The sequence below is a fragment of the Rhipicephalus microplus genome, chromosome X (genome assembly GCF_043290135.1).
Source record: "Rhipicephalus microplus isolate Deutch F79 chromosome X, USDA_Rmic, whole genome shotgun sequence".
Lineage (NCBI taxonomy): Eukaryota > Metazoa > Arthropoda > Arachnida > Ixodida > Ixodidae > Rhipicephalus > Rhipicephalus microplus.
Window position 1 is genome coordinate 73,236,601 of NC_134710.1, and position 21,367 is coordinate 73,257,967.

At 47.0% G+C, this 21,367-nt stretch overlaps 2 protein-coding genes across 4 annotated transcripts in view; both read right to left on the bottom strand.

Moving 5' to 3' along the window:
- Positions 1–396: 396 nt before the first annotated feature.
- On the bottom strand, positions 397–997 carry LOC119186714 (homeobox protein slou). Its single transcript, XM_037435168.2, has one exon. The coding sequence runs from the start codon at positions 995–997 to the stop codon at positions 443–445; it is 555 nt and encodes a 184-aa protein (XP_037291065.1). The 3' UTR covers positions 397–442.
- A 370-nt stretch (positions 998–1,367) lies between these two features.
- The window catches only part of Idua (alpha-L-iduronidase), a 239,791-nt gene continuing 219,791 nt past the window's right edge, over positions 1,368–21,367 (bottom strand). For all 3 annotated transcript variants that reach the window (XM_075877131.1, XM_075877130.1, XM_075877132.1), the window contains 2 exons: positions 4,796–4,917; positions 1,368–1,787 (listed from right to left, as the gene is read on the bottom strand). In XM_075877131.1, coding sequence (XP_075733246.1) covers positions 1,368–1,787; positions 4,796–4,917 — 542 coding nt within the window. The remainder of the gene's footprint in view (positions 1,788–4,795; positions 4,918–21,367) is intronic.

The window sequence follows — 21,367 nt, forward strand, 5'->3', positions numbered from 1 at the left end:
TAAGGGTGACGCCTCCGCCAATGCGGTCACTCCGAGATAACAGCAAAACAAGATACGCACGCTGAGGTCGTCGCAAGCGTAGTTTGCATATGTTGAACGCTGTTGGTACATGCTACTTCCGCCCCAACAGTCGAGAGTGAAGACGTGCTGCGCGGATGTTTTCCTTTCAGCAGCACACTATAGGGGCAGACTAATGCGCCTCTCGCTGATCTAGGTTAGCGTAGAGTTCGTTGTGATTCTGATCACCGAAGAGTTAACTGAGTTGCCAGCCACTTCGTACCGGAACGAGTGGTATAGCGAGCACCCAAGGGGCCCCGAGAGCGCACGTGGAGTGTGCCGTCGACGAGTCTGGCCCTGTCCGGGGCCAGCCTCGTCGGAGCGGAGAAAAGGCTGACCTGGGGGCACGGGTTTATTGCGACTGTACAAGCGGGGCGGGGTGGCGCTACGACGGGAAGAAAGGCGGCTGCGGGAAGTAGGGTGCCAGGTAGGGCCCGTACAGGGATCCCGCCGAGAAGGGCGATGGCGGCGATGCCGGGAGCGCGGGGCTGTTGGCGTCCAGGCCCGGGTTCTGCTTCTTCCACTTGGTGCGTCGATTCTGGAACCAGATCTTGACCTGCGTCTCGGTGAGCCGCAGCGACAGCGCCAGGTTGAGCCGCTCGCAGACGCTCAGGTAGCGGGTCGTCTTGAACTTGTTCTCGAGAGCCACCAGCTGCTCGTAGGTGAAGGCGGTGCGAGCACGCCGTGGCTTGCCCGCCTTGGGTTCGGGCTTCTTCTTGGAGCACGATGAGGACGATGACGAGGACGACAGCTTGCCAGCCTTGGCTGGCGACACGCCACGCTCGTCGGGCGGCCACTCGGTCGGAGAGTCGAGCAGCGGTCGCCACCGGAACCTGGTGCCGGTGAACTTGGCCGGGTCCAGGATGTCGTCGACCGAGAAGGCGGTCGGCTGCTTTGGCGACGAGCAGGGCTCGGCCGGCGACGCCTGCGGCTGCTGCATGGGCTCGCGTTGCTCTGGACGCCCGCGGCATCCGCCGCCGCCGCACGTGACACCGCCCCTCCGAAAGGGACCGCCTCGAGGGGGGGAAAGGGGAGGCACGCGGGCGATTGCAGCGCCGCCGCCACCACCGCGCGTGGTTCTCCCGCGAGGAGAAGCCAATTTTCCGCTCCTTTCACCCGGGTACGAAATTAAGGCCAGGGCGCTGCACTCGCTCGCTCTCGCATTGTCATGCAAATGACAGTCACTCTATGGGGCGCTGTCAGTGGCGGGGAGAGGGTGAGGTCTTGTTTGCGAGGGGCTGCTTCAATTTGTTCGGTCAACAGTGTTCTCATCGAGATTGGCCCCCGGCCGCCGCTGGTAATTGCGCCCATTAGAGCTGCCGCGGCCAGGGCACGGGCCGCGACAGCGAGCTGCGGCCACCGGCCAGGCTGAGTGCGCCGACCCGTACGAAGCCCGAGCCGCGGCACGCAGCCGCTGCCGGGGTCAGTTCGCAGTCGATCAGCTGTAAAGGAAGCAGCGGCCGCCGCTCGGTCAGGGGCCCGTAAGGACCGGAGGCCCGGGCCGAGAAGAGCAGTCGGTAGCCGCTCGTGCATCCGTCCCGCGGCTGACGCCAGTACAGCAGCGTCCGGTTTCGCGACACGCGGTGAACGCGCACGTCCCGCGGCGTCGCAGGACGCGGTCCGTGAGCGCCACACGCCAGCACCAGGGCCACCGATGGCAGCGGGAGCGAGACATCCACCGACAGCTCGGTGCCGGTGCCAGTGGTGCCAAATGCCACCAGGCGGGGTTCCTGGTGCGGGGAAGAGAAATGCCGCACTACAATAAACCTAGGGGATCTTCTGAGAAGACCGCTATCGTACGTCTGTAATACCATCTACGAGTTCTGTCTTGCCCATATGTGCATGCATGCATAGAATCCTTCCACATAAGCAGTGACAATGCGTCCTATATTATGCAAGAATAAGTGGTAAATGACAAATGAAAAAGTACACGGTGGTGTCACCGGGGTAACTGCGCTCGGACGCTGAGCCGAAAGTCGTGGTTTCAATGCCGACCGTGGTGGTCGCATTTCGATAGAGGCGAAATGATGAAAGCTAAAGTAATTCAGAGCACGTTAAAGGACATCAGATTGTCCGAATTGCCGGAGCGCATATTGTGATTGTGAAACCATATTGTGATTTTGGCTCGTAGAGTCTCGAAAATTATTAAATGTGAATTACGTGGATCCTATTTCCAAATGATGGTGAACCCAAGGTACAACAGAGTTCACCAGTACAAAAAGGCATCTGAAAGGTCATGCCCATCAAGTATTAAAAAGGCGCAACCTTCATGACACCTACTACACGCTGTTCCCAACATAAAGGGTGTTTAATGAAATGTGTCCACAGTTATCGAAAAATTAATATCTGCGTGCTGCCTTAGGTGTTTCCTTTACCGTAACAGAAAGGATCTTCAGATGCGCAAACACATCATATACGACAGTTTTTATAGAAATGGACAAAATTAACGTTTTAACCAGCGGAATAGGCGGTCGAGTCGAATTTGTGGATTCAGGTCCTTCCTGCGAATACTCCATAGCCACTTTGAAATTGCTGACAGGCGGCTACTGGTAATCACTGCAAGGTGATGAAATCTGGCTAATCTATAGCAGGAAAAACCGAAACCAACGCACTAAACAAAGCATGTACCATTCATTTCGAAAACACCCTCACACTGTTTCCCTCGCATCGGGGGAGGAGCATAAAAGCGAGCGCTGATAAGGAGCCATGTGGCAGGAAAGGGCTGCCACGAAATGAGATATATGTAGAATAAATGTTCATAACGGTGAGAGAAACAGTGTCGTCATAGATGGCATTTTCGATGTGAATGGTAGATGGGCTGTTTTGTGCGTTGGTTTCGGTTTCGTGCCCGCTAATTTGGCCAGCTTTATCGCCCCGTGGGAATTACCAGTGGCGGCATTTCGGAAATTTCAAAGTGGCTATAAATTATTCGCAGGAAGGACTTGAATTCGTTAACATTTGGATCGGCCGCTTATTTCTACTCGTTAAAAAGTGACTCGTGTAAATTTTTATAATTACCGTAGGAAAGAAAGGTAAATTTAAGGGCTACTTTATTTCGCTAGGCACAATATCTATTCTCATTACTATGTCTGTTCTCATTGATAATATAATTACTGTCGTAATTAACGTTTGTACGTGTCTGATATACCTACTGCACAGTAAAGGGGATGCTGAAGGTAGCTCACAGGTACCTCTTTTTTTATTTTTTTCAACAATAATGAACACAATACTTGAAACACACTGTATAATCATAAAGATTACATCATGACAAAAAGTCATATTTCTGTATTTCTTCATGGTAAAACTGAGACCATGTCTCTGTTATGTGTATTTGCATGGCACCATGATTATTAGCCAGCACCAATTAGCGCAAGCACAAGTCCTTCTGAGACCTAGATGTGTCTCCTTATTGCCGCACGTATTTATCTGTATATACAGTGCATTATCGCCCACCGCGGTAGTATAGTGGCTAAGGTACTCGGCTGCTGATCCGCAGGTCGCGGGATCGAATCCCGGCTGCGGCGGCTGCATTTCTGATGGAGGCGGACATGTAGTAGGCCCGTGTGCTCAGATTTGGGCGCATGTTGAAGAACCCCAGGTGATCGAAATTTCCGGAGCCCTCCACTACGGCGTCTTTCATAATCATACGGTGGTTTTGGGACGTTAAACCCCACAAATCAATCAACGGTGCAATATCCTCTATGGCAAACTAATTCGCCCGCATGCATGCCAGGGATCCTTTGTTGCATCATTTGCCAACTGCAGATCTCAGATAACGAAATGCTCCGCCTTATAAAAAGGGCCTTTATTCTCTAGACGTATAGATTGAAAGGGAATGGAGGTGCTATAGTATATAACAAACAAGCAATAACGCGTACAAATCAGCACACGTGGTGGACAAGGACGAGGTTGTTTTTGTTGTACCGTGGTGGCTGCATTTCCGATGGAGGCGGAAATGTTGTAGGCCCGTGTACTCAGATTTGGGTGCACGTTAAAGAACCCCAGGTGGTCAAAATTTCCGGAGCCCTCCACTACGGCGTCTCTCATAATCATATGGTGGTTTTGGGACGTTAAACCCCACAAATCAATCAAATCAATCAATTGTTGTACCGTGGTAAGCACTTGCTTTTGGCTCAACAGTGTATATACAACTGCACAAGCAATCGGCGTTTGCCATTATCACAGTGGGTGTGCAGCGCCGACCACCATACTCTCGTGGTGCGAACATTTAGTGTGCCACTCGGACACCGTATTTCAAGACACTATATATATATATATATATATATATATATATATATATATATATATATATATATATATATATATATATATATATATATATATATATGTATATATATATATATATATATATATATATATATATATATATATATATATATATATATATATATATATATATATATATATATATATATATATATATATATATATATATATATATATATATATATGCGCAAAGCCAGTGCTTACTACTTTGTCTCGTGGTCTGGTGCTGAGCGTCGTACAAGTCCAGTAGCATAGCCGGGGGCTGGCGCACTGGGCCCGAGCTCCACCTTACATTTGTTTTTTTTTGTTTTTTGCCTTCGTATGCGGAGTCCAAAACAACGCTCGACCACACCTGCCGGCCGGCCCCCACTTGCCATCAAGGAGGTGCACACCCCAAACAAAATTTCTGCCTACGCCCATGTACAAGTATCATTGCCATAGGAGCACGTACCTCGTTGGCCCTGATGTGGTCCAGTTGGAGCGCGCTGGGGAACGGTGGGCAGCCCTGGCGCACCCAGGAGGCGTACGGATTGGTCAGTTGATTGTCGATCTGGTACACAGCCCACGAAGATCCTGCGTAGATGTGCCGTGCGCATCGTAGCATGGTTCTATATCGTTGCGGATCGCCGCACGGAATGTAACTGTGTATATATATGTGTGTCACGGTGCATAAAACGTGTTTAGAAAAGGTTGCGGGTAAGAGGCGAATTCGCCATGGTGATGTTGTGGTTACGGCGCTTGACTGCAGCCTCAAAGATCGTGGAATCGAATCTCGTCTTCGGCGTCCGCGTTTCGATTGAGGTGAAATCCTGTGGAGAACCGTGCACACAAATTTAAGTGCATGTCTATGAGCCTCGGGTGTAGTCGAAATCTATGTAGCATCTCACGACGGCGTCCCTTATAATCATAACATCGTTTTGCTAAGCAACATAACATCATAACGCTAAGCAACAATTATTCTCATGAAGAATAACAGGTGAGCCATCGTTTTTTATTGCGGACATCTTAACTTAAAACAAAATAACAGTAAGTTGGCGGAAAATTCAACCCCTGACATAACGCCCTGAATGAAAAAAAATTAACGGTTTCGTAGAAGTGACTTATCCGGATTAAGTTTAAAATGTTGAATACTATTGTGTGTGCCGGCTTTCTTACAAAAAATAATTTGGCTAGAAATTCTATGAGGTGGTATTGAAAAAAAAAACATTCGAGCAACACAGCACGTTCGCTGAATGTGTTTGTGTAGCTGAACGCCACTATAGTATGAAGTAAGTTAAGAAGGCTTAAGAACTTTAGGAGGAGCTGATGCATTCCTGTGTCGTTGATGTATTTTGTTGAATAGTGACTTGTTGTATGTCAGTGCCTCAAGTCTTAGGTGTCTTCGCCAACATTATGGGCTCCATAACAGTTGAACAATTAGAAGAGTGTTCAATACCTTGGTCGCACTTCTTAGCATGGGCTTTTAATGTATACAAATTTCAATTCCTCTACAAAATGTTCGATTGATTGTTTGATTGATATGTGGGGTCGAACGTCCCAAAAACCACCATATGATTATGAGAAGCGCTGTAGTGGAGGGTTCCGGAAATTTCAACCACCTGGGGTTTCTTAACGTCCACCCAAATCTGAGCACATGGGTCTACAACATTTCCGCCTTCATCGGAAATGTCTAAAATGTTCGTTAACACTGATCTGAATTTTCAACATTTTATTTCATCTCATTTATTGATATTGATAGGTCTATCTACTATAGTGAGTGGAAATACTACAGCAAGGCGTGTTGCTGCAGCCCACGTTCCAACAATGAGACTTTTCCTTGGCAGATATCACCGACCACTTCAGACAAATGCCGGTGAATAAAAGTCTTTATTGAAATATTGACGTTCCAGCTCGCCGGCACTTCCTGTTCTTTATCACACAATTGATGTAATCAAACACGAAGAGAAAGCAAGCATCACGTCATCCAGTGATCCACAACCACACCATCTGAACAGACAGCGCGTGCGCAGTAGCTAAGCCGCTACTACAATCGGGAACATCACGCGCAACCTTTGCTCTACATAGTGCACATAGTCTGACTGTGCCCGATCGCGTCTTCAATGTGACGGGGCGTCCCAAGAAAGTGCGTACTGCTGCAGAGGAAGACGCGCATGTTGAAGCTAAAGTCGTGTCGGTCGACGGAGAACACGAGCGGTGACGTACGCGTTCTTGCCTGTGCCAAGGTCTGCGCGACTTAGTCCATACTTATTGGAGTTTTATGTTTAACTGCAGTCCCTCATGATCTCGAACAGTCGAAAACGAAATCATTTACCAGCAAATTTGTAGCTGATAACCAGCAGCACATTTGTAGCACTGGTAGCACATTGGTGCTGGTTACCAGCACATTTGTAGCTATCTAGAACAGTCGAAAACGAAATCGGTTACCAGCACATTTGTAGCCCCTCCATGACCGAGTGGCAAACGTGTTCGTTTAAATTGTTTTCGTGGTTTTTGTGGACATTGGCGTAAATCATGAAGGAACGGGGAGTCAGGCAAGTTTGGAGCCCCCTTGTGTCAAGGCTATGGACTTCTTAGAAGTGTCGCCTCTTGACATTTAGCTTGATAACATCGAATATTTGAGTTACTTGACAATTGAGTGTCCCACGTTCAAATTTTTAGAGGCTAATTATTTTTTATCGTGTACCTCGGCTGAATACCGCTGAGCAGTGTGACACTATAGAAATCCCAAAGGCTGCTCGACCAGTTCAATGAAGACTGGATAGAACAATGAAATTACTCGAGCTTAGGCCCAATTCTTGTTTTTTAACTTTATTATAAAGCATGCTTTATTTCTCATGTAAATATAAAATAACCAAATTTAAAAAGCAAACTGGCCGTCATGGTTTGATGTCTGTGCCCCCTTGTGATTTTTATGAATTCGCATTACTGCTTGTGGATATTGTGAGAAACGAAGAAGGCGACCAGGGACCCGATCGTTTGGCCCCATAGAAGGTGAATGGAACAACTAAGCGAGACAGTGCCATGACTCATGCACGCCTTCTTCCTCCTTTATTTGCAACAGATATGCGCCCATGAATTTCCCGGAAACCAGACAGAAACGTGCTTTATTCGGCTAGAATTCACTTAAATGTGCTTTGTCCAACCAAAAAATATACACTGATATTGATTGAAGGAGCAGTGAAGCTGCTTTAAAGCTGCTGCTTCTTCTGTTTCTGGGTTTCGTAAATGCATAGAGGTAGGCTTGCAAACTCACACAGATCCACCAGTGAGTCTGAGTAAGCCCGGATATTTATTATTTGGCGAGTTTGATTCCTAGCGAGTGCAGTTGAGAAACCCTTCAGCGAGTCTGAGTCAGGTTGAGGAATATTTTGGTGAACCTGAGCCCGAGTGAGCCCTGGGTGCGAAATGTATTTCTTGGGCGAGTCTGAGTTAGCTTTGTCGTTTTTTTTTACTGATCTGTAGTTCTATCAACTCAACTTTAGAATTACTATCAGCCTTACGTCAGCTCACGTTTACAATCACACCGACTCATGCGTGCTACAAAGCACCAGCGTTCATATGCCGGCTGATTAATTGATTAAAGGCATGACAATGGAGCAGAAGGTGCTCCGTGACTTCCTCCACCCATGAAAAAAACATTTTTCGAAAATCCTTGAGGGAAATATCTAGTGTGAGCCACTTGCCTTAATGAAAAATTGATGGACGAATGAGCTTCGCCTTCAACAGTGGGTCGCCCAATCTGGCCTCGTGCGCGTAACCTTCTCAATTGCTAGATTCGGTTCTCGGTGCGTGCCTCAACCATGGCGTAAGAAAGCGAACGACTGTGCGTTTAACATTGGCCGTTTCGAAAACTTATTGAATGCCTATTGCAAGCACAGTTGAGCAGTTGGCCACTACAGCATGTTTATTTCCTTTGCGAATCAGCGAGGGGCCCACCACGCGTCCGCAGGATGATGATGATGATGATGATGATGATGATGATGATGATGATGAAGAAGAAGAAGAAGAAGAAGAAGAAGAAGAAGATGATGAAGAAGATGATGAAGATGATGATGATGATGATGATGATGATGACGACGATGCTCCTCGTTACTCTGGCACGGGAGCCGGGCGGCAGGATCTCAAGTAAAAGGCTTATGGTTTTTCAAACACAAAGTAATTTTGGACTGAAAAAAATTATATAGAAAGAAAAGCCGAAAATTGAAAAAGGCGTATGTCTGAGCAAGGATGGATGCAGGCTATCAGATGCGATTTGAGACAGAGGTAATGAAAGACGCCAACCTACGCCGCCGTTCACTTTGTTGATGTTTGTGCTGCTGTTCCTGATGATGACATGTGCCTGAGCGCTTTGTAATGGGTGGGCCTATGAAACACCGACCCGTTCCTCAATTCACATATTTTGACATATGACGCGATGCAACGCACCTGCCACGCAACATATGATGCGTTGAGGACAATCATATTGTGTTTTTTTTTCTTCAAAGTCAATTTACGTAGCATAGATGCAGACCACTTACTTTCCACGGAGACAGCCTGGGTTCGATCCTCACTTGTAATCAAAAATCTTTATATACTTATTTTATTTGTATGCTGCTCAATTTCTCGGTCGCGAACAAAATAATTTTCTGCTCACAACCAAGACGCCCAAAGTGACAGTGACACCAACGCTGCAATTACTGCGAAACGAGCTCCTTAACAGGATTACGTTAAAATTTTCTTACTGTGTTGCAAACATTAATAACTCTCATTTGAAGGCAAAACATCCTAAGGCACCAAGTAAAGCCCCGATTAAGTGAGACATAGTAATACTTTGACAAGTCCTAGAACGAGTCAGACCGGCTGAAAAAAAAACATTTTGTGAATCTGAGTCGGAGTGAGTCCCAAGATGAATATACATTTCATGATCAAGTATATATGAGTGAGCGCCACAGTTGTTGCGGACCTGTGATCAAGTATACGCTTCAGGGCGGCAAACTCGTTGTGAGTGACTAATTTCACGCACAACGATGATGTCAGTAGCGGGTCAAGATGTTGTGCTGTTTGCAAATTGGGTGCACGTACAGCATCAAGAACATACCCCAGAACGAGCACGTCGAATCGCAATTCTTTTATTCCATAGAATTCATCAACGAAAAGAAAACGGAAACCTGTCGAAATCTACATCGATTCCGCAAATATAGTATGTGGATTGCGAAAAAAGATCATCAGCCAGCGCGCTCAGAATCACGATGCTCGTCAACCACACCGGCCTGATGAACCGACAGCGTCAGCAGCTGCAGGATGTGCCGATGGCGCGAGATTCACACCAAGAAGCTGGACTACTTTCTGCAGTGCCAACCATCCAAGCACCTCACTGTCACGGATGCGTGCTGCGTGTTGAGGACAATAAACACCACTGCACATTTACAAACGGCTTCGCGGTTGCTCACCTTGACAGCCTGTGTGCGTCTAATCCTGTCCCTTCCATCTTGAACAAACGGATGGCGACCGTGCGTCGGTGGCAACAGACGACAGCACGTGGTGTCCATACACTGACGTGCAGAGTAGCGTTCGGTGACTCGGGACGGGCGAAGGCATGACAGGTACCAGTGCACACGATCGATGCTAGCCACATTGACGCATCAAAGGTTCTCGGTCCCTCGTGCCCTACTGCAGCAGCTCCAAAAACGGCGACACGCCTTGCCGCCGGACGGTACCGAAGAGATGCAGATTCCTTGGACATGACTTGCATTGACTGCGTTCAATCCCAGTTCACCAGCACAGCCTTCTTTTCCGACCTCAATGGTTGTACCTTTTGGCAAAATGGCGACTGAATGAACGAGCGCGATATGCGCGAGGACGCGTGGCCTACACACTTTCTTGTCGTCTAATATAGCGCTTTTGTCGCAGAAGAAGACAACAAATAATGTTTTTGAAAAGCGTACGCTAGTATTTTATGATGGCTCATAAAGTTAGACCTTTTTTGAAATTTCGTAATACTTTCAGGCCAACGAGAAGTCTTATACCCTTGGCCACGTACAACTGTAATGCGGACCATTCTCGATAGCAGGCCAATAAAACAGCGAATTCCCGTAATGCTCTAACCACAAATACCCTGTAGTCACTTTTTAAGTCCACTTCTGCCTTTGTTAATTCATCTGTTTTAACAAAAAAGTAGAAATGATACACCGCGTCTGCTTGAATATTATTACGAAACATTAAAAAGCTATAAAAAATAGGAGAGCACAATGTTATTATAAAATATGACAGATAGATTGCCACTGTCCCTCCAGAGGAAGATATATAACCACTGTAGCTTGCTGGTACTTATCTACGGAGCAGAAACCTGGAGACATACAAAGAAGGTTCAGCTTAAATTGAGGATAACGCATCGAGCAATGGAAAGAAAAATGGTACTTGTAACCTTAAGAGACAAGAAGAGAGCAGAGTGTATTAGTGAACAAACGGGTGTTAAGGATTTCGTAGTTGAAATCAAGAAGAGGAAATGGACATGGGCTGGGCATGTATCGCGTAGACAGGATAACCACTGGTCATTAAAGGTAACTAACTAAATTCCCAGAGAAGACAAGTCAGTTGGGGGAAGGCAGAAGGTAGGTGGGCAGATGAGATTGAGAAGTTTGCGGGTATAAATTGGCAGCAGCAAGCACAGGACCGAGTTTACTGGTGGTACATGGGAGAGGCCTTTGTCCTGCAGTGGACGTAGTCAGGCTGATGATCAAATGTATTATCGTTAGCTTTTAAAAACAGCATTTGTTGTCTTCTTCTACGTCAAGCACACTGTAGTAGATGACGAGAAAGTATTACAGGTCACGTGTCCTCATGAGTATCGTGCTCGCTCGTTCAGTCGCCGTTTTGCCAGAAGGTGCAGCCGTTTAAATCGGACAAGAAGGCTGGGCTGGTCAACTGGCGTTGGACGCACTCAATACGACTCGGAGTCGACCTCGCTACGTCCAAAGCACCTGAATCTCTTAGGCAGCGTCCGCTGGCAACGCGTGTCATCGTTGTCGGAGCCGCTGCAATGAGGCATGAGGAATCAAGAACGTTTGAAGGGTCAACGTGGCCAGCCTCGAACGCGTGCGCTCGTTCCAGTAATGCATTCACCTGTCCCGAGTCACCGAACGCTACTCTGCGCACCACTGAATTGGCGCAACTGGCTGTCGTCTTTTGCCGTTGGTGCGCGATCACCGTTCGTTCAAGTCGGAAGGGACAGGATTCAATGCACCCATGGAGGCAGCCAAGGTGAGCAACCGCGACGCTGTTTGTAAATGTGGAGTGGTGTTCATTGTGTTAAACACGCAGGAAACATATGTGGCCGCGAGTGGCGTGGATGGTTGAGACTGCAGAATGTGGGCCAGCTTCTCGGTGTGAACCTCGCGGCATCGGCACCACCTGCAGCTACTGTGGCTGTTCGTTCACCAGGCCAGTGTGGTTGTCAAGCATCGGGATTCTGAGCGCACTGGATGATGGTCTTTTTTCGCACCCCAGATACCTTCTTTGTGGCGTCAATGCAGATTTCGACAGGTTTTCGTTTTTTTTATTGATGAATTATATTGAATAAAAGAATTGTGAATTTACGTGCTGGTCTCGTGGTTATACTTTTTATGATATCCGCCTGATTAGCAAACAGCGCAACATATTGACCTTTTACTGACTATATCGTTTCTTGTAAAAGTATAAAGTCGCTCTCGATGAGTTGCGTGCCCGGTAAAGCACATTTATCTTGCATAAAACCAAAAAAACACCAAATGGCATCTCTTTAAGACAGTTTAGTTGCCGCTTCAACCATCGTTGGTTGTAGAAAATAAGGCGCTTCTAAGTGTACTCTAGATGACTGTGGCGCATATTTAGTTTCTAATAGGTTGAAGGCGAAATGTCTACAAGGTCTAGGTAACTAATTTTAACACTTCAATGGAGGCGAAAATGCTGTAGGCCCGTGTGCTCAGGTTTCGGTGCACGTAAAGAACCTCAGGTGGTCAAAATTTTTTAAGCCCTGCACTTCGCATGTCTCATAGTCATATGGTGATTTTGGGACGTAAATCTGCGCGCGTGTGCTGCCGAATGTGCTGTGTTTATCTCTCTTCCCTCTCTCCTCTCTATATTTCATCTCCGCCATCCCCCTCCCATGCGCAGGGTAGAAAACCGGCTGCCTATAGGCTGGTTAACCTCCCTGCGTTCTTTTCCTCCTATTTTCCTTCCTTCCTTCCTTACTTCCTTGGGACTTCAACCTCACATATCAATCAATCAATCCACCAATTTCAACACCCACTTTCACCATTCGATCATGCAAGGACTAAGGTCTAGCTGAGCTTGATTTTGTTTCCATCTAGCTGAGGGCAAAATATCCACAAGGGCCATAAAATCAATTTTTGAACATCCCGTTTACCACTCGATCATGCAAGTGCTATAAATGTGCTGGTAACTGACTTTTTTTCCCCTGAACTGCAGTTCGTGAAATACTGCATACAAACAAAATGCGAGCCATTTGCACTGAGTCACGCAGAGGGAAAAAAGAAAAAAAGAAGGAATAAAGAAAGAAAGGAAGAGCCCAGAAACATATACTAAAAAAAACGGGTCGAAAAGTAATTTTAAACTCTGGATAAATCAGTGACATACCAAATTAATCGGGTTTGGCAAAACCAGCTGTCTGGTCGGCTCCCAAAATCAAGTTGTAGCTATTGGTGTCTACTTTGTTGTTGATTCTTTTTTCTCACTATCCAAGTCTTTGGTTTCTTTTTTTTAACATACTGTCTTCACTATACAACTCCCCCCCCCCCTTTTTTTTTCGTTGTAAACAATAATGGAGTTATCGTCCATATGATACTATATGTTCTCTTGGCCAATCCCCCAGAGTGGGTACGAGCCATGGATTAGAGGATACAAACAAACAAACAAACAAACAAACAAACAAACAAACAAACAAACTGTGGCACATTCCCATGCTGAGGAATTGGCCAAGAACCGATGTTATAACGAAATACCGCGCAGAGCTTGGCATATCGAAGCAGGCGCCCGTCGCTGTTCATGCTCCCCGTCGACCGACGCGCCTAGCTAGGAGGTGCGCGGCTTTCCCCTCGGAGTACAGACTTGCTTAGGACAGCCTATGACGCTTTGAATGCGATCAGGCACAGCCAGGCTGTGTAATATACATAGTGGAGGTTTCGAAAAATGTCTTTGACGGTGGGAATGGCTTTGGGCTGCGCATGCGCTCCTTGGCCGGATTGTACAGTATTTGTTCGGTGGACGACGCGATGCTTGCTTCTCTTATTTTGCTGTATTTTTCTCAATATCTTCATCTTGATTCTATTTTGTTGGTGTTCGCTATGTCTCTTTCTTTTTGAGTTTCTCTATTTTTCTCTTGTTCTTTCTCTCTATCCTCCTCCTTTCTCTCCTTCTATCACATCTGCTCCCCAAGTTCACCTCCCCTTCCCACCCCCATGCTACACTTTGCAATTTAAGGCTATGCTATCGTAAGACTTCTTCGCAGACACAGATTTATAATATTGAACAAATTCATTTACAAAATACGATAAGAATAAAAAGTTCGTGACACGTGTGATGACCGCCTCCCTCGCGGGTGCCTTCGCTCGCTGTTGTTGCCCGACTTGTGTTCTGATTCCGCTAACAGTACACTCTACTCTATGGGTGAACAGCGCTGGATTGGTGGCGCGCCGAAAACAACCCCTGGCGGAGAATCGCGATACAACGCAGCCGCTAGCGCCCAGAACACCGGTTATGGTGGCTAGAATTGGGAGGTGACGCCAACGGGAGCTCGGAGCCGCTCCTTCGTTTCGAGCAGCGCGGCGGTGGCGCTGTCGGCGGAATGGTGATGCTAGTTACGCGCGCGCGCCTTGAGCGCGCGGACCTTTCAAAGATGCTGTTGCTGAAGCATAATTCAGATAAATTGGCGATTCAGATAACTCACTGTGACGATGGCTGATAGAACGCCATTTCAAGCATTAAAAGAAATTGGCTGCCGCTGCAAGACTTCTGTGACGTTGAATCTGCGCAAATTAAAGCTTTCGTTCGCATATCCCTGCAGTGTTTTGGAGTGCAAAGCGACGGCGTTTTTTTAAAAAAAAATATTACCAAAGTTCTGGGCGAGGAAAATAAAACAAATATTTATTGCACATCATATTATTAGGAAGATCTATTGCACATCATGGAATACAGGGTAAAATAAAATAAAATGAAAAAATACGCACATTTACATACGCTCGGGAGTAGTTAAAAACATTGAAACATTGCACACAGACAGCGCATCGCTTGGCACTAAGTAATAAGAGGCATACAATCACTTTCCACTCGGCAAAAAAAAATCAATAGAGCTTAAAGTTACAATATCAAACTCAGAGCACGCGTCTAAGCTTCAGCAATTTCATTCTTTCCTGCTTAGCGTTTCGTTTGCTGTTCTGGGCTTTGACATGAAAGTGGAGCCTAGTAAGAACATAAAACTTGATAATTTTGTTTGTGAAGGACATACTGTGGTCAGGGCAGCCAACAAGTGTAAGCTTTCTTAACTGCAAGAAGGAAACCAAGTCCATGATGCTGTCAGGTTTGACTTCTGTAACACTGAAGCAGTGGGTAAAAGTGTTCTCGAGAGTGGTCACGAGTTCATTGAGCTTGACTGATGGGTACAGCAGGCCTCCTCGGTCAACAGCAGCCGTGAGGGATGCTGCAGCTGGAGATGGATCGTTCTCGCCTTGTAGGAGCTGCTGGCTGCACTCTGCACATTTGGTGCTTGCAACGCTTTTTCTTGCCACATATCCAGCCATGTAGAATATGAGTCTGGCATCGCTGCTTTGCACGACCATGTCTGCATGCTCGGTGCCGTGGCCGTATTCATTGAGCACTTCATGTGCTTCGGCAAGGTTTCCTACGTCAAGAAGCTCGTCTAATTTCCTCCGAGGAGTGAGGTCCTTTCCGTTGTCAGCTCCCAGCAGACTTCTCAGCAGTCCTGAGGACACATTGCTTCCTTTCGGTGGTTTTGCCAAATTCTGGAAGCTCAAAGTGTTGACCGAGATTAGGAACTGGGAGGCAGTCGGATGATCATTGCATCCAGACATTTGTCGGACGATTCCAAACAGCCTCTCCAGGGGGTCCTGACTCAAGCGGCATGTCATCATATAGCTGAAGTTCAACTTCATCGTCAGGTAGCGGAGAAGGTGTAGCGTGCTTGATAAGGTAACACGAAGCCCCTCGGCTGTACTGCGGCTTAGGAAACCTCCGGAGCCAGCAGCTGTTTCCCAATCGTCCAGGTAAGTCAAGAAGTTTTGAATGCACTTCTCGTGCATCCCTCCAGGCTTAAGTGCACCCGAACTGCACCTTGAAGTCATGGCCTCAATGAGCCTTCTCATTCTTTCCACAAAGCTGACTGTCGCCGCTGTGCTCCCATGCTTTTCTTCGATGGTTGCATTGTACAAGAAAAGGCCTCTGAGGACTTCATCACTGTAAAGCCGCACTGCATAATTTACCCTCATTTTCTCAAAGCCATTGGGATGCACAACCGATTTGCTAATATGAGGCATGGCTTTAAGAGTCGTGTCATGCTGTTCATCAAGCTTCCGGGCACAGTCAATAGGGTCAACACTGGCATGGCCTTCTGGCAGTTTCACGCCCGTTCGAACAAAGGTGTTCCTCACACATTTAAGAAGGTGTGGGAAGTCCGAGATGAAGTGCAGAAAACGTTCTGGGTCTGTAGGGTGCTGCCTTCTACATACTGTGTTTTCTTTCCTGCCGTGTATGCCGAATGAGTGCCACATGCTTCTGTTCCACGCAGCTCCATCAGTGGTGATAAAGTCTACGTGCAGACCGGCGTTTTCGCTCATGACTACTGCTTCGAGGATTATTTTGCCTAACGTCTCGGACTTCACATTGCTGCGTGATGCGAACACACCAATAATCTGGTGCCACGTGCCTGTAAAAGGCACGAACAATACTACAAGGCCATGGTCACATGCTACGGAGCGCTCACTCTCTGGTGTGAACTTCCCAAGGTCCACAAAACCTTCGATGGTGCCATCGGTTCCCAAGCTCAAGTGTTCAGATAGCTTAATCTCATCAATTAACAGCCCACCATGGCGCTGGAACAAGTCCATAGATTTTGTTTTTTCCGCCACAGCAGCAAACACTTTTTCGCTCAGGCCGAATCCACTCCTGTAACGCTTGAGATATCGACGTAGTGATGTTCGAGAAGGCAACGCCATGATGTTGTTTTTGCGTATATGCTCATAGAGGCGTGGGCTTTTCATGGACATAATAAGGCACTCTAGAGCCCATTCACTTTCATACTTCATCCCTTTCGTGGATTTTCTTTTAGCCGCAGCAAAGCACGCCTTGACTTGTTGCTGCTGCTTAATGGGTAGGGCCTTCACCGCTTCTTCAAATGCTGTAGAATCATTCCGTGCATTCTTTTCTTTCATTTGTTTGATGAGTGATTTAGCCTGCAGGACACTCAGGCGACTCCTTTTCGCTTGCGCTGTTCGCAGCTTAAGCCTGTATGAAAGCTTTTGGGACTGGGCCACATTTTTGCCTTTTCTTCGCCTGTAGGACTCACGATTCAGGAGTAGTCTTCTGAGGTGCTTGCATTGTGGGCAGGCTTTTTCTGGCGTTGGAGCAACCCCACGGCAAGATGGGCTGAAGGTTCTGCCATCAAAAGTCTTCTCCTTGTACTTTAAATTCACTCCAAATTCACCAGTTTTACCAAACCCTCTGCATGGTATCATGGAGTCGACGTCGCGAAGCAACTCTTCTGCCATTTCGATGTCGGTAATGTCAAGGGTCTTTATTTTTGTGGCTTGCACAAAAGCTGTCACTTGAAGTTTGTTTTCATCTGATGTAATTAGCACATACTTGTCAATAGTCAACTTGTCACCATCTAGTGCGCAAACTGTAAACACCGTGGCGTTGTCGGCTCCAGCAATGTCGAGCCCAGTAAGCGCTGGGAAGACCACACTTGCGGACGTCGGGAATTGCGGGCACATTCGGAACAGGTATTTGGTTACTGTCGCTTTCTGTGCTGTACGAGCCAGCTGTCTCCTCGCAAGCAGACGTGCTTGGTTCCTGACGCCGAATTTTCGATGGTAGGCCGCAAGTGGATGTTCTTGACGTCCTTTTCTTCGGCACTTTCTTTGAAAGATACGCAGGAACATTTGGGAATATGGTTGGCACCGCGTCAGATTTCAGCACCGGTTTCCCTCGGGGAATCTGAACAGTTTCGCCGTTTATCACATGCGTGTAAAAACGCTCAATAAACTGCTCGTCGAAATGAAGCTCACATAGCGCCGACTTCACGTCCAACGACTTGTCGGCACGGGGTACGGCTCGTTGCCAGGCTTCGAAGAGGGCAGGGTCTTTGGGAACAGAGAAAAGAAAAGCACGCTGACCTTGCTCCCTCGATGACACATAGCCGCTCGTGCAGCCAGGAGCAAAGCAGTGGCGATGCCTCGCTTTCGTAGTGCTGGAGTTCATCCTAAGGTCGGCACTCACACTGTCATGTCAGCAAATAAATACATTTTGCCATAAGCGAGACATCAACGCGGAAAACTGCACACACCCAGACACGCTTCCAGAGGCGAACCAGCGAACCCAGCGGCGAGTCGACGAGAGAGCGCGGAGCGCGCGCTTCGCCCGCATCACTATGCCGACAGAAGCGCCGTGGTGGCCGTCGCGGCGGCGCTTGAAAACGAGGATCGCGCGCGCTCGGCGAATATGCGGGCGCTGGCGTCACCTCCCAATTTTAGCCACCATACACCGGTGGCAGTGTACTGCATGCGGTGAGAGCATGCACATATGCCTGCCCTGTTTTTTTTTTTATGTACAGCGCTAACTGACATTGCGCATGTAATGCTGCACTGTGGTTCATAAAAAAATAAAAGAAACTTTGTCCAAAGGCCATTCTCACATAAACACCACTCGAAAAAGGAGAGAAGGTCTGCACACCAGACTGCGTTTATGCATGTGGCATCGAGGGGACAGTGCTGTGCAATGAAGGCGGCTCCCTCGTTATCATTTTCTGGTTGCGTGCTGGACTTTGTAGCTAGTGCTGGCTGGTAAGCCCTTTTTGATTAGGTCGGGTGGCGACGATACCCGACCTTTTTCTGTAGTAAACAAACAACATCAACATAAAGAAACAGAGGAAGCTTTAGCTGCGGCATCAATTTGTTTTTTTTTGTTTTTTTGTGCCGTATATGCACCCTGTCCGCGGTATGTATGCACCTGGACGTTGATCAAGCAAGCAACCATGACAGCATTAGCACAGGCAGCGCCGTGCTCCTATGCTTTATGGCGCGGAATAGATTTCCAACCACGGCAGCCGCATTTAGATGTGGGAGAATCACAAAGAGCAAACGTCACCCACAATATGTGAGCACATCGAATAACCCCAAACGGTCACAATTAATCCTCATAACTGTAGTATCGTGCGTCGTACGCGACGCGCAGAGAACACAGAACACAGTGCACGGCACCAAAGGGCAGGAACTCCTTTCTTATATACACAAGCATAACTCTATATATATATATATATATATATATATATATATATATATATATATATATATATATATATATATATATATATATATATATATATATATATATATATATATATATATATATATATATATATATATATGACGCTATGATGAATGGGCGACGTGGCGTGGCTCATACGCCATCTTTATTCTACTCTCTCTTCTTCCTTCTCGGCTTCTACCAATCATCGCTTCATACATCATACATCACATATATATATATATATATATATATATATATATATATATATATATATATATATATATATATATATATATATGGACAACGCCCTCTAGGGTCCAGCCAACCGGTTCTGAAACCCCAACACCACATCATCACCCCTTGATTTGAATTTGAAGAACACTCGGGGTCCTACCAGCTAACACATTGCCTAACATTAATAAACATATACACAGCATGCACACCGAAAATACAACAGTATATCAGGCAAAGATAAATACACAACAGAATAAAAAATGTACGGTATACAAATACAAGTAAGGAAATGCACAACATAACACGTAAAGAATTGCACAGCAAACACAGAAAGGCAATGCGCGCGCCGCACACCAGCGTATAATCTCCTCCCCCGGGAGAAGATGTCAGCATAGTCACTTTCTTGTTTGAGTGTACGGTGTCGACGCCTATATTAGTGCCATTTCTAGGACAGGCACTGTCACCACTCATAGCAGTCTGGTAGTGCGAACGAATCGGCCCAAGTGCTTTCCGTCCAGAGTAGTTTTCGCATAGTATAGGGGCCGGTGCAAGCACGCGATGAAGCTCTGACAGGCATGGCTCGGCACCACCGATGCAGACGCCGTGCACAGAACAGAAATCGGCACGACCAGCGCAGACGCGCCAGATGGAAGCACCTCCGCCGCACGCAGAATAAATACCGCCTCCGGAATCCCGGCCGGCACGCTCGGTGGATGCATCTCGGGCGTACCGAGATCAGAAACAGCACCCCGTAGGCTACCACAAGCCGAAAGACGCACAGCTGGGGCGGAAGCAGCGGCAGGCAAGACGGAAGCAACAGGCACAACCGAAGGATGGAGAGTTGATGCAGGCAAATTATGGTCAGCATCACCAGACCCGACGGAAACTGTCATCCTCGTAGCAGAGGTACTCCCAGTTGAAGCGTGTTGAGTCTTAGTAGCAAATAGTTAAATAGTTGTATGCCCACCTAGGCGAAATGCACGCGGATCCTCGTCGCCAAAATGTAGTATCGTGCGTCGGACACTACGCACAGGGAACACAGAGTACGGCAACGAAGTGCCAGCCGCCAAGAAGTAGGCAGCGGCTGGTAGCCAAGCAGAAACTCCTTTTTTATATACACAAGCATCACTATAGATACATATGTACAATGCCCCTTAGGGGTCAGCCAACCGGTTCCAAAACCATAACCGAAACCCCTACACCACAATATCCACGCTACAGCATGCCTCAAAATCATAGCTTGTTTGTTACATAAAAGCCTAGCAATTGATGTTGAACCCACACCTTTATTCTAAGCAGACAGAAACAACCGTGTGTTAGAAAAACTAAACGATGAGTAAAAACTAAATACATTCTATCTTTTTCTAGCAATTCATAAATGCCGATGTTTTTTTATTCACAACAGCCAGTGAGAAAGAAGCTTACTGCATCGGCTGGCTCCAGAAAGCTAAGCTTCGAGTAGTCCGCTGCTGTGTTCGTAACAAGAACCCTCTCTCTAGCGGAAACTTAGTTAAACAAAGGCATCTCTGAATGTATTCATCGGGAGCGTACCTTTTATAACAGTTCAGCGGCTTAGGCGAACGTACTTACGTATACATCTTGTGGACAAGGCAGCTTTTCTTCTATGCCACTGTTCACAAATTAATTAGACTGCTTACTTGTAATATTCCCTTCACGTAGTTGCACAGATGGAGTTTGGTGGTGGCGGTCAGATAAAGAAATTTCACATATGTCGTACGTATACGCTGCATAATATTCTAGTTCTATTTCCGACAAAACGGCGTGTGAATTCGGCTGTTTTGTCCTGGTTTCCACTGGTGGCCGTTTTCATTATCCCATAAATCTAGCAGACAGGCGCGATTTGGTTTAGAAATCAGCCCGACACCACTTGACAGGAGAGCGAGAGCGAACACACTTTGCTCGTCTGACAACTTGGATGTAGCGCTGCCTCCTTTCTTATTGATAAAGCTACGAGGCAGTAGGCATGGCTCCACCCTCGTAGACGAATCAATTAAGAATAAGCGGTCTCGCCGCGCGAGATGCTGGCAGCCCTGGGGTGTCACACCTACTAGTAAATATTGGAAATACACTCGTTTCTCTTTTACGTGTGTTTGTAATCCCCGTAACAAATTGGTGGAAGTGCTGGGTAACGAAGTGCCATATACAACGGAGCTCTGCAGTGGTCATAAAATCGGAGTTTCTGTGATGAAACATGGAACTTATCCACGGCCACCTCTCCATCTGCCTCGGCAACGCCTCCGCCGGCCCCACCCCA